The 13,744-nt window shown below is 34.0% G+C and overlaps 1 protein-coding gene and 1 long non-coding RNA gene across 4 annotated transcripts in view; one reads left to right on the top strand and one right to left on the bottom strand.

Annotated features, from left to right (window-relative positions):
- Positions 1–4,168, top strand: part of PUDP (pseudouridine 5'-phosphatase) — a 79,770-nt gene extending 75,602 nt beyond the window's left edge. For all 3 annotated transcript variants that reach the window (XM_084505928.1, XM_084505929.1, XM_084505930.1), the window contains one exon: positions 3,769–4,168. In XM_084505928.1, coding sequence (XP_084362054.1) covers positions 3,769–3,945 — 177 coding nt within the window. In that variant the 3' untranslated portion in view covers positions 3,946–4,168. The remainder of the gene's footprint in view (positions 1–3,768) is intronic.
- Positions 4,169–4,336: 168 nt separating this feature from the next.
- Positions 4,337–13,676, bottom strand: LOC311429743. The gene is made up of 2 exons (XR_014688375.1): positions 13,621–13,676; positions 4,337–8,280 (listed from the first exon to the last, which is right to left on the bottom strand). It is a non-coding gene; the product is annotated as an uncharacterized lncRNA (long non-coding RNA).
- Between the last annotated feature and the right edge of the window lie 68 nt (positions 13,677–13,744).

The raw sequence follows: 13,744 nt of genomic DNA, 5'->3' as shown, positions 1-13,744 counted from the left end.
CTTTCATATCTCTAAATTTAGTGTGTGGGTGGGCCAGGACAGTGAGCAGTTTATAACATCTCTGTGCAGCAAAGTTAATAAATCCATTTTGTATGTGACCTCTGTAAACCTTTCGTCATCCATTAAAAATGTTGCTGTGCTATTGACAATAAGTGTCAGTAGCAAGGAAGACAGGAGGAAGACCTAGTACACTTATTTCCTGTAACATTAAAGTCACTATAATTATGGGTCATTTGCCTTGTTTCTTTGGTAATTAAGAGTTTTAATTGCTTCTAGTTCTAGGGAATTAGTTAAGCTTTTCATTATGCATATTGCATTCCATAATCATTGTCTCTTCTCTTACACTACGCTTACTGACATCATGGAAGTCAATTAGGTCTTTCAAGGCGGAGCAGTGAAGTACATTTCTTTGTATGGACTGGATTAGAAAGTTTCTGAAAAGCCTTGATAATGCTGTTCTGTGCAACATTTAAGCTTAGTCTTCAAAAGGGAGAGCCTGCCAGGGCTTTGTTTACTGTTTGTGAATGCATAGAGTGCTTAGGGTCACAAACTAATCTGTTCTTAAGAAGAAAACCTTTAGGCAGAACTGTACTTCAGTCCTAACAGTTGTTCCAGGATTACATATTTGCAGTACAAATACTGATCAACAGCTGAAAATATCACATTGATCAAAACGGAGTAGGAAAAGAAGGAATTTAGAGAGTGTATAAAGGAAATTAACACAAGAGAGATCGGTTTGGTTCCATTGCCTCATTGAAATTCATTAGTTGAGGTTTGCTTTATGAAATGCAAGGTAGAAGGCACATTTTGCTTTTCCTTGACTGACTCCAAGTAGTTGCTGACATCTTGATGGGCAAGGGCAAATATTTTAAAAAGAAAAGGAAGCAGAAAGGGTTTGCTTCCTCTTTTCTGATCCAGTCTGATATAGGTCATAGATATACAACATAGAGATATATAGTGCATCTATTTAGTATGTCTTGCAAAAATGTTTTCTTTGATCATAAAAAAGTTTTTACAGGTTGCAGCTCGGTTTTCTGAGATCACAGCCAGAACAAATAAACTTTGTGCATCCTTAATCTTTTCTGGTCAAAGAGTGTTTTAAAGAGCCTAAAAGATGCAGTGTACTGATGTATGTTCTCCCAGTGCATCAAATCTCAATTCAGTCAAAAGTTAAATTAAGTTTAGTAATTCGTTGCTCTTATCCAGCAAGTATCAGTTGCCACAATCTATTGTATTGTGAAGAAAAGGATAAGAAAACCCATCCTGAGTATGTAGGAAGGGGTTTGATACTTTGGTAATGACTGCAGAGTTTACCAAATGCCTAATGGATGAGAGAGAAATTTATGATAAGGCAGAATTGCAGTGTCTGAAAGGTGTAGGGAACATTGTACTTATCATCCCAAAGTCTGTATTGAATTACTGAAATGACTTGTGGCAGTGATTTTTATATTATTAGTGTATTAGTAGTAGTATATTAGTAGTAGTAGCACTGCTAATAATATTGATAATAGATGCAGTCTGAATTGCAGAACTGTTAGAAACCGTATGTCAGCATAGGTCAGAATTCTTGGGTGCTTGGACACTAAAGGTTGTTTTGTATTGTCTATGACCAAAAATTCAAACTCAAGACCACTTAACATCAAGAAGAGATGCTGTATTTTATACAGGAATGAACTCCAGAAGAATTATTGTCTATTACGTAGAAGATCAGACTAGATGATCCACCTGAATTTGTATGAATCGTTGACAATCCAGTTGAAATGTGTTTGTGAAATTGTTTTAAGAGTGTTTTAAATGGTGCTAAAGTCATTTGGCCCATTTCATGTCCTTAGTATGGTCCTCAGCTAATAGTACTGCAAAACTACTGGTGTAGTAAATAGTAATTGCTGTCTTTCTTACAACTTTTGTTGAAAGGAAAAACTTTATGTTCAGTGTTACTAATTACCAATTTTTTAAAAATAAAATGACTCTGCCATTATAACACAATTTAAAATATGTAAACATATTTCAATTTAATTCAATTACTTTAATTCTTCAATATGATATTTCATGTCTGGGAAATGTTTAGGTTTTGCTGAAATGTATCCTAGCCACAAAGTATGGAAAAGTTCTATGAAGTAGTACACTGGCCAATTGCAAAAACTACAGTATTATTCAGATATATGCAAAAAAGTTGAAAGGGCAAACTTTTCAGCACTTCAGTTATTCATACATATTATATTTTTGAGATCTAAACAGACAACACTATAAAATTACTGCAGCAGTGGGAGGGATAAAAAGTAGCATGGGTCAAGGTCTAATTCTAAGTCAGGTGTTGAAGAAGCTTTCTAATTTTTCTTAATGAACCATGAATTAGGCAAAACAAACATTACTGAAGGTGGGATTGTATCTTTGTTATAATCATATTTACTTTTAATGAATTTTCCTATTGTATCTGGAAGTTTATTAAGTAGTTGACTGAGATCATGATTTTTTCATTAAATCAACCATAGATATTATTTTCCAATAAATCTGTGTAATTTGTTTCCCTAAGAATACACCTTTTATTGTTTTCTTCAAAGTTTTTCCAGTCTTTGTGTATTTTATATATGTGTATTTACATAGATAATGCATACTATATGCATGGTATAAAGAGGTAGGATAGTTCATTTCTGCTACTTTGATTAGTTTTTTTACAACATTTCTATTTTTACAGTTGGTGTATTAATCAAAACCAAATAGTGAAAAGTACTTTTAGATTGACTTACAAAATACTAGATTTTAAGTGCCTGCTTTTTTTCAGAAAAAAATAATAATAATAAAATAATAATAATAAAAAAAAACACAAAATTTTTAATCCAATAATCAAAACTAACAGTAATTCAACCAGATTAGTAGATTAGTATGAAATGCTGAAATACTGAAGAGTTGAAGTTTTAAACAAAATAGTATAGCATTTCAATTTCCAAAATACTACGTTATATATTTATTATTGAATATTGTACTGTTAAAGTACAAAATTCACACGTATAATCATAGAATCATAGAATATCCTGAGTTGGAAGGGACCCTTAAGGATCATCAAGTCCAACTCTTGACACCGCACAGGTGTATTCATTATTTTTAACAACTTAGATTCCATACTGCAATCTTGAATTATTTTGACTATTTTAAGATACAGAATTTTACCTGACTATACTGCCTCTTCTCTAAGAGTAACAGTCCAATATAATTGCTGATTTTCTTTGTCAGCATTGCTTTGGAACTAAGAAACTAGAATGTGAATTCATGAGCACTCTTTTGTCAAATAACTTCTGTCTTACTTACCTAGGGTCCTAATATTGACCTGGGTACTGTAGCCTTTGCCACTCTCATACACATAAGAAATGTCACACCTGCAATTGAAAGCACTACTTTTGCCATTTTACAGGTTATAAAGTTATAGAGTTATGTTGAAGGTATTTAAGCACATGCTTTGCTTTAAGCTTGTGCTTAAACCTATCACCAGAAAAGGATTTGCTTAGGAGCATATGGATAACCAGTTGTTGGGATTTAAGTATGCGTGTAGATGCCTTTTTGAATTGAAATGAATTTAAAGTTAATTACCATGCAGATGTTCCAGTTGATAGGTTTACCCTTGTTCTAATTAGGGATGTCTAGGCCAAAAATTGAAGTTTGCTTTCCTACTAATTTTTATTCAGTATCATTCTCTCTTTTTAAAATAGAATATACAAAGTTTGTATTAACATTTTTTTTTCACTTCTTTCCCCTCACCCCTTTGTTTCTCAGTGTCTTGTGTTTGAAGATTCACCACTAGGAGTCAAAGGAGCACTGGCAGCAGGAATGCAAGTGGTTATGATACCAGATGAAAATTTAAATCCAGATCTTAAAAAGGAGGCAACTCTATTGCTGAACTCCATGGAGGACTTCAAACCAGAACTCTTTGGCTTACCAGCATATGATTAATGCCTAGTGTTTATGCACATAAGCTTGACTGGAGTTCACAAAAGTGGAATTAAATATTGTTAAGGGTTTATAATTGTTTTGCTTTATCTCTCTCTCTTAAAGCTAGAACACAAAAATCCTGTTGACACCAAGTCTTCCAACCTTTGAAAGTTGACTGGAATATTACTTATTTGCTGTCATGGTAAATGCTAAATTAAAGCAGCATTTCATCTTGTGAAGTGAATCCAGCCTTGTTCTCTGTAGATCATAATGTTTTCTGGGAATATTATGAAACTATTTAGACAATTTATGGTAACTGCACTGGAAGCTTCTTGTTCTGTTTCTCCTTCAATGGCTTACTGTTTAGCTCTTAACCAGAAATCTGTTCTGGATTGGCTTTTATCCCATTACATTGTTTTTGATACAGTTATTGCTATCAACATGTTTATCCATTTCCTCATCCTGTAGTTGCCTGTCTATTCCCTTTCGTATCCTCCTGTCATTTTTTGTAGTTATTTGCCAGGATTTCCTTGTACTTTCTGCATTTTTTTTTTTCTCTTTGGAGGTTTAATGAGATGACTTCCAGAAATCCCATATGACCTCCATTATTCTTTAATTCTGTGCTTATCTTTTTTGGACATGTTAAATACCTACTAGAGGTATACAAGGTTATATGGTCCAACTTTTTAACCAAAGTGCTTTGCATCTTCCTTGTTTCCTTATATTCTTATCTTCCATGTTGCCATGTTGCCCTTTCATACTTCTGAAATAAATTCATCCAGTCTCATTGTTTTAATGCTGATAAAGTTAGGGCTTCTAACTCATTCATACCCAAATAGCTTTCTCTAGGCCATCCTTACTTTTCTGCTCTTTCCTGAGTCCTTTTTTTGGTGTGTTCACTGAAAACAGTCTTGAAATCTGTTTTAAAATAAAGAAATTTTACTTTGGGTTGATTTAAATACTTAAAATTGATTTTCCTGACTACTATAATTTCCACAAATTTTTGATGTTGTCATCTTTCCCTCTTACCTTTGTTTGCGGAATCTTGTCAAGGCACAGGTAGGGCCTCTTAAGAAACTGCTAGACATAGACAGGTTTTGTTAGAATCCAAAAGTATATACATGCCAAGACGGAAGCAATGTCTTTCACTTTTCATTGTTCAAAGAAAGCTGTAGTGTGTGGGTTTATTACTTTTATAAAATAAATTATAGCATTTAAAAAATAACTTTCTGATTTGTTGTCCATAAAGTACTCCAAAAATCCTGGTAAAATATCTGTCCCCATAAAATCAATGTATATGAAGTTAGTCAAATAAGACAATTTGAACTTTTTTTTTTTTTTAATATCATCTGTTTTTCTGTGGTCTTCCTCACAAAACCTTTTCTAGGCATTTTTGGTGTTCACTGTTTTAGTTGGAAGGTTTTCTGTTCAGGAAAAAAAAAAGACTCATTGATTCATTGATGCTTCAGTGCTTCAGTATTTAGCATGACTTTCCTTTTTTTTTTTTTTTTTTTTTTTTTTTTTCCCTCCAAAATTAACAAATAAATAAATACATAAATTACTTTTATTTCTTTTCACAGACTGCTACAATTTTCTATTGCTGTGGTCTGTTCATAACTCAAAAAAAAAAAGACTATTTTATTCCATATAGTCAGTCAAATATAAGCTAGATGGTACTAGAAGATCTTTAATACATATAGTATAAAATTTTGAAGTTTAGTTCTTTTCTTTTACTTTTACTTCAAGGATCTGGAAGCATTGTTTTTAAAAAGGGTAAATACTATTTCAATGTAGATATTATATAATTTCTTTAAGCCCATGGATACTTATACGTACACAGTGACAACAAACCACCCCATCCAAATTAAATTCCATTTCAGGTCTTTCCTGGCAAGATAACAGAAATATTGCTATATATCTCCTTCATTTACTTATGCTATATAACACAAAGTGTTTCTGTAGAGCAGTAATTCTTAGCTTTCAAGTGTAAAACAGGTGCCTGATGGGATCCCCTTCGTTCATAATTACTGAATTCCAACAGGGAAGTTACTACGTAGAACAAGCTTTAATAAGCTGTAATTAGTAGTTTTTTTGAAAGTTTGGCATATAGTTAATTTAACTGTAGAGTTTATTAAAAAAAATAAAAAATGAAGCATATCTCATTTGCAGTTTACCTCAAAGGAACTACTATCAAAATCTTTTTATTTATTTATTTTTAAGATGCAGAGAATAGTAAATATAAAACACCACAAAATGAGAATTACTTTACAAGGAGAAGTAATCATGAGATCAGTAGACTCTGCGATCCTATTTTAACAAGTTCATCACATGTGGAGAATTTAGAAAAATTTCACTTCTTAACTCAAAAGTAAGTTGCGTCCCACACAATTATTTTTCTGTGCATTTAAATATCCCACCTGACAGTTTTCAGTGAGATTATTGCCCCAAACTGCAATCTCTGAATCTCAGCCACATGTGATCACCTTTCCTTCCTTTTATTAAAATTCTATTCCACATAATTTGCTACTTGCTCTTGACCAGTTTCTTGGTCCTGTGCTCATGGTTATTAAAGCATCATTTTTAGCTTTTCTCTTGACTATGTACACACAATTAAATTGTTCAGGAATAGTAATCTCAAAAATCTTGTCATCTCCATCGTATTAGTGGTGGATATTCATGGCAGCCATAGATGACTGTAGTCATGAACCATATACCAAATATCAACATATGTTTGTATATATTTCTTTATCCACTTTTGGTTTGATTTGTGGCTGTGTAGCTCAATCATCTCAACAACATCTGTTCAGGAAAGAAAAGAAAAAAAAAAAAAAAAAGATTAAAAACTTGGATCCTTTCCCTTCCTTCCATCTGGTGCTTTACAGATGAAGTCCTGTTTTGACTAAACTAAAAAAAATCCATACCAGATCCTGGCTACAGATCATGAGGACATGTGAGCAATCATGACATTTGAATGCTCCATCTGTGTTTTGTATTAAGAGGACTGTTAAAAACTAATCCAAAAAAATCTATCCTCTAACTCAGCAAGCAGACTTAAATCCCAACAAATACTTAAGTACATGCTTAATTCATTTTAATTAAACATAGAAAATAAGCACCAGCTTAATTTTCAGAATACATTTATTTTTAATGTAGAATACGTGCTTTAGCCATATCCTGAGAATTCCAGTTTCCAAGGAATAAAGGCAAAACTTCCTGACCAAGTTTTTGCTATTTTGAAATAGGGTAACTACAGCAAGATGGAGCCATTTTATTTTATTTTTAATTATTTTATTTTTTTCATTGTTAAAAAGTAAAAAATGAAAAGGAAGAAGAAAATGTTAGTGATCTATGAGGCTTTCTACTGCAACTTGAACTCCTTTCTGCATCACAAGTGAACTACATTTTACATTTTACTGGAACTCTGATGGGATTCATCCTGATAGGAATTTCAGGTTGCAAAGATAAACAGGAGTTTCATTGAATATATTGAGGTGAAAATTCATTGCATTCAGAAATTATTCCTGTTCCAATGCAATCTGATGTCTGTGAAGGTTGGCATTTGCCTTGTACAAATAAAGATCAGAAAAAGCTGAGATGTTCATTCCTCACTTGGATTAGATTTCTTTCTAAAGAATGCTGTAGAGTTAAGCCATACAAACCTCTGCCCAGAATCAAATTCATGTTGCATATATTCCAAAAAGTTGTCTTCAGTAGAAGCCAAGTTAGATAAATCAGAAAAAGTTGCAAGAAACTTCGTATTTATTATGAAGAAATTAAACGATTTTCCACAGTGTTAAGATTCATCTGTATCTTTAATAGAATTAAGCTTGAGATTTTGTTGATTTTGTTATACTACATATTACATGCTTCAGATATTTGTTAATGATAGAGAAATTCACTTTTTTTTTTTTTTTTAATCTTGATAAATTTGGGCACCAAGAACACTACTTAGGCAGTACAATTCTGAGCCATGTGAAAAGAAAAATCAATTTACATGTTTCTAATTTTCCACTTCAAAATTTCACCCAAATGCGAAACACAAAGTTCGGTGAATAGAATTTTTGCCAAGGTAGTGCAAATATGTGGAAAGACTGGAATAGAGGAAAAAGGAACTCCCTCAGTACACTCTGTCCCAAGCAAAGCCTGACTGTCATCAACACATTATGTTAATTTTCCCTTTGGCCGTCACTTCACAAATTGTAGGTTTAATTTCCTTATTAAAGCGAAGGACAGAAGGAGGAAGAGAATTTGAAGTAAAGCACATACCAGAACTTCTGAGTGCTGAGGAACCTACCTCAGCAGATATGAGTATGATGAGGCTGAATGTGCTGCAGGCTGTGTCCTCACCAGGTAGTCCTGTGCAATAAAAAACTGATTTTAGAGGGCAGGTTGTAGCAACATATGTTGAGAAAGGATGTTACTCTCCTGTTCTTCAGTCCCTTGACCTATGGGCTCTAAACTATCATATTAAGATTTTTGCACTTCCCTCAGTCCCATGTGGCCTCAGCAGGGAGAAAGCATTTCAACTGTCACCCCTTTTTTGCAGCCTTTTCCTCAGAATATCTGCAGCATGAAACAGGAATGTGAAGCAAAATATTAGGAGGATAATTGTAAATACGATTGATTCAAAAATTAGCAGAGAGGACATTACTTAGTGGAGAAAAATAAAGTGTTAGAAGAAAGGAACTAGAGACAAGGAAGCCATCCATGGTGTAAACCATCTAGAACCAAAGACACCAACGAAGTGAATGAAAAGGAGACAGAGGAGTCTTTAGGAAAAATGTAAAAGCAGTAATTGTAGGGGGAAAATATTAGCATGAAAAAGAATCAAAACCCAGGTCAAAAACATATTCAAAGACATTGTGATATGAGGTACTGAGAGAGGTAAGAGGCAAGTTTCTGAAGCATGTTTCTTAGAACCACAGTCCAAAGAAAATGGAACAGTTGAAATACAGAATTGAAGATTCTAGACTATTCATAAATAGTATTTGATGAGCATCAGAACACAAATAAATATAGAAATATATCAATAAATGCCTTAGTTACGATGCTGGTAAACTGTGGTAAACTTTCGGTTTTGACTTTGAAATTTTGAATTGCTTGAACAACTGGAAAATGGAAGAGTATGTCATCAACCTGAAGACATCTATCTGAAAGAAACTGCGTCATACCATTGTTCTCCATTATGTTTACCTCAAACTACATATTGATGGAGTGAATTCATCATTTCTTCAAAGTCAACAACATCCCTATGGTAACCAGAGCAATTTTCCTGCAGAAAGGGATATTTAAGAAGATTTTAACTGTCTTTCCTATGTAATATTCTGGTTAATTTAAAAGTGTGTTGTTGTGTTTTCATTTACTTCTTATTTCACATAAAGCGATAACTACATAGCCAGCAACTTCTCCTCATTTAAAGGACTGCAGAAGTTGGAGTACAGAGGTTTAATTAAGTCCCTGTAGATTTTATAAAGTAGTTTCCACCGTATCTTCTGGATGTCTTGCTAGTAATGTAATTGGTTACCACTATCTGTATAACTAAATGCGGGCAATGTGCCTAATAGTAACATTATCCAATCCAAATCACTGTATGACTGCAGGTAAATAAAATGCTGAATTACACTCAGTTGTGATAAAATTGAAGAATTAGACTTAAAACTACAGGTTCCTTGACCATATCACCCTTGTACATTCTGTGAAATTCTTCTAGGAACTGTTTAGTGGAACTGTGTAGATCTATGACACAGAAAAACACATTCAGTCATGCAAAGATGCAGCTTGTTTAGCAAAGAATGTATATATGGTATTTCCACAAAATAGTTTGATTTCTACTGACTTTTTGCAAAGGCAGGGTAGAATTGTACATAGACAAGAGGAAAGATACACAGATACATACATACGAGTCAACCATTTTGAGCTTCCTTTGACTCTCCAAAACGAAGTGCCTGAGACAAAGAGGAAGAGTTATTCTATCTGTTAATGAAAGTATTGCTTTGGCAGAACAAACATCCTCAATATTTTAGATACACAAATTTTATCTCCGTTCCCACAGTTTTATCTAAGGCACATGGACTTCAAAGGTATGCAAAAATGTGAAATGCATTTAGGCTTTACTTGTAAAGAATTATCTTTATACATTACTAGAAATGCAAACAAGCATCTCTGTGACATGCCTGTACAAAACTGAATCCAATTCTTGCAGTTTCTCATGCTGTTTAGTTAGTCAGATGCTCAGTTTTGTTAGATACTCAATACCTCAAGCACTGGACCAGGGCAATTATGATCAAGAAAAGATGAAATGCTACACTAGAAAAAACAAATCTTTAATATAAAATAAAATTGTTTTTCCTTTTCATAAAATGCTGAAGATATAGTGTTATACTCTGTGAAATGTATTTTTGCTGTAGCAGAATGTAATTTCAGCAAAAATTAGTTTTATCACATAGGCATACATGTATTAAATTAGTTTTATCACATAGGCATACATGTATTTCACACATTTAACTTGCTGCAGAGTATCCACAGAGACATGGATTTCATAAGACAGTCCTAAGTAGGGAGAGAATTGTTTTCATTGCCATACCAAAAAAGTGGGAGGAATGGAGTACACAAGATGGTGTAAAACAAATGTTAATCTTTGCTAAAATACCATCTTGAATTAAAATTGTGAAGACTATGCAAACCTTACTAAGCCATTTTATTACTGTATCTTCATTGCTCGAATATGATCCAAAAGTGTTCTATTTTACCTGAAAAATGGGAAAGCTGATTTCCCATTGGATTTCCAGATGGCTTATGACTGCAGCCTTGTAAACATATTGACTATGGCCCTCGACATTGTTCTTATTGATGGCTGAATCTGAAACATTGTAAAACCTATGGCATTCACTTTCTTTGGACCAAAAACATTAGGAAAATGACTATTTTTCAGTGCAACACAAGGCAGCAAAATATAGTGGATTTTTTTTTTTTTCCCTTTCTGAATCAAATCTTACTGTAAGGGAATTCATTAATCATATCATTTCATCCTGTCATAATTTCATCCTGTCATATTTCTTTAGCCTATGTTATATAACTCTGATTAGTAATGATTTTATCAAATATATAGGGCATATATATAAGTTACATTTGTGGCTGGAAATGAATTTATTTGTCTAGAATCTACTAAAAACATTCTATGCCTATCTGATTAAATTAATATTTTGTGATTATGGTTGAAGGGAGGTGGTTTGTGAAATTGTGTAGGGGGCATGGGTCCTTTCAGCTCTGAATTTCTAATAAAAACTCAACTGTATTAGGAACAGTATGCAAAGCTCTTAGAATGACTTTTTGACAACTGGATGTAAGGAGCTGGTGCACAGCTGTTATTTGTGCACTTTTTAAAACCATTGCTGTACCTGATAGGAAATGCTCCCTCTAAAGCACAGAAGAGGGTGCTTTATCTTTAGTGAAGTTCACACCCATGTGAAATCTTGCTGAAGAAAACCAAACAGCAAAATCTACTAGCTCTACAAGACAAAAAGCACTCTCTTCAGTAAAGTTCTTCCGTACCGCAGAAGTCCGTGTCTTGTTCCCTCTGACTTCCATAAGATTCTGTTAATTAAAATAATGAAATAATAAAATAAACTGCAGGTTTATACTCTTGTGTCAATGCACCAGTCTCATAAAGCTGTTCTTTACTAGTTTCATCTATTATGACAGATCTGAAAGAAAGCATATTGAAGACCTTGCTGTAATGCTTCTGAAGACTGAATCTGTTGTTTCAGTTGGGATACTGACTCGTCTTCTTCCTCCTAGTAATAGACTTCATCAGCTGGGAGATTAAGATGACCGCTTTTCTCCAAGGCAGTTCAAAGTGATGGGCTCATGCTGAATACATTCACAGAATTGTATGCACTCCCAGAAAGGGAAGATGTCTTTTTGCAAAGTCAAGATGCAAGGAAATCCTACTACATCTACATATTCACAAAACCACAGAATAGCCTGGACAGGACCTCTGGAGGTCAGTCACCCACACTGTAAAGAACTTATTTCCAGTGTTCAATCCTTACTTGCTGCTAAACATAACTGCTCAGGGTCTGTCCAGGCATCAGTCAGCAGGTAATGGACAATCACATTGTGCATCACAGGTCTTGTACAAAATTTTATTATAATTATTATGCTTATAATAGTTATAATTATTTTCCCTTCTTTTTTGTCCTACTAAACTGCCTTTACCTTTTTTACACAGTTTTACCTGCTCTACCCCACAACCCCCCGCCTCCTCCAACCCTTTTTTTCCCCCCTCTTTTCCCTATTCTCTCCCCCATCCTACTGAGGGCTGGGGGGAGTGAGTAAATAAATGGCTGTGTGGTGCTTAGCTGCCTGCCAGGTTAAGCCACAGCAAATACTGATCCAGAGGTCAAAAGGAGAAGTAAAACAGAAAAGGGAAGAAAAAGGGAGGAAGGGAGCAAGGAATTCTGCCCTGCCTATTGAGTTAATGCCAATCCTTCTAAGTCAAGCTAATCATCACTTCAGACATGGAAGATATTTGTAATTATGAGATCTGATCGGCATTTCTTCTTCCTAGCTGAGACTCCATGGGCTTTAAAAATACAGGATGTTTCTCAGATGACATGTGATTAGGTTACCAACCTTTCCAGGAAATGGAGGTAAAACCTTATCACAATAAATTCTGCTTTAAAGAGAGAGACTGGTTAAAAGACTGAACACTTAGTATTACTGCCCCACAGGGAGGTTTACATTCCCTTTTCCAGTGATACTGAACCAGATGAAGAGTATGGAATCTGATTGTTTAGCAAGTAACAGCATCTATCATCTACCAGCTTTATTTTTATTTTCAAAGCAACTAACTGCATTGATATTTACCTCACTTCTAGCCTAAGCTTTACAACTAGGTCTACCTCTATGCTTCTACAGGAATGTCAGTTATTATCTAGTTATTCAGTTATTCTGTAGATAATCTGGATTTGCATTATATCAGCTTTTTATTGCTATAATGACAACAGCAAAGACTACCCATGTGGGAGAGTGGATCTGAGAGTGATTTATATACTGAAGATCTGAGATAAACTCTCACAAATGTTATTGGGACCACCAATAACTATTATTATTTCTTCTGGTCTAGCTATGATTCTTGTACAAGTGCCTGCATTCTTAGTTCAATAATTTGGAAACATTTCTGCTTACATCCTTCCTTAGCTTAACCCTATATTGGTCTTGTTGGTTTTCATTAAGATGTCTGTTTCACAAGAGTATTAGTGGTTTGTGTTTTTTTTTTTTTTTGTTTGTTTGTTTGTTTTGTTTTGTTTGTTTGTTTTTGTTTTTAATAGAAGCTAAATAGCAGCAGAACAAAATAGTCACATCAGAAGGGACTACGTCACTACAGAATACATCAGAATCTGTCTCATATGTGCTGTTTTTAAGTCCCTGTAAGGGAATATTAAAGACTAGACAAACCTCTGACTCCAGGAGGGTTGGGTTAAACTGAAAAACTTCTGCTATTGCTTGCACTCAATTTGTTCTATAGCTAAATGTCCAACCAACTTTGTGCCACACACTAGGTAAATTTTATCAATACTTCAATAGTATAAATTAATGTGTACTATATCATTGTTTGTACAATTGTAGACAAGATGTAATAATAATAATGCAGACTACAATGTTTTATGACAATTCATGATACCATCTTCCTACCTGGTTCAGTGGTAGTGTTAAGACTAAAAGGGTGCCACACATTTCACATTTGACTGTGATGGCTAGAATGAAAGAAAAATATCTCTCATGAGATGTACAGGTAATGGCAGCTCATAAAATCCTC

Source organism: Aythya ferina (assembly GCF_964211825.1).
Source record: "Aythya ferina genome assembly, chromosome: 1".
In the NCBI taxonomy this organism is placed as follows: Eukaryota; Metazoa; Chordata; class Aves; order Anseriformes; family Anatidae; genus Aythya; species Aythya ferina.
Note: the sequence above shows the minus strand (reverse complement) of the source record. Positions and strands in the feature narration are given on the sequence as shown.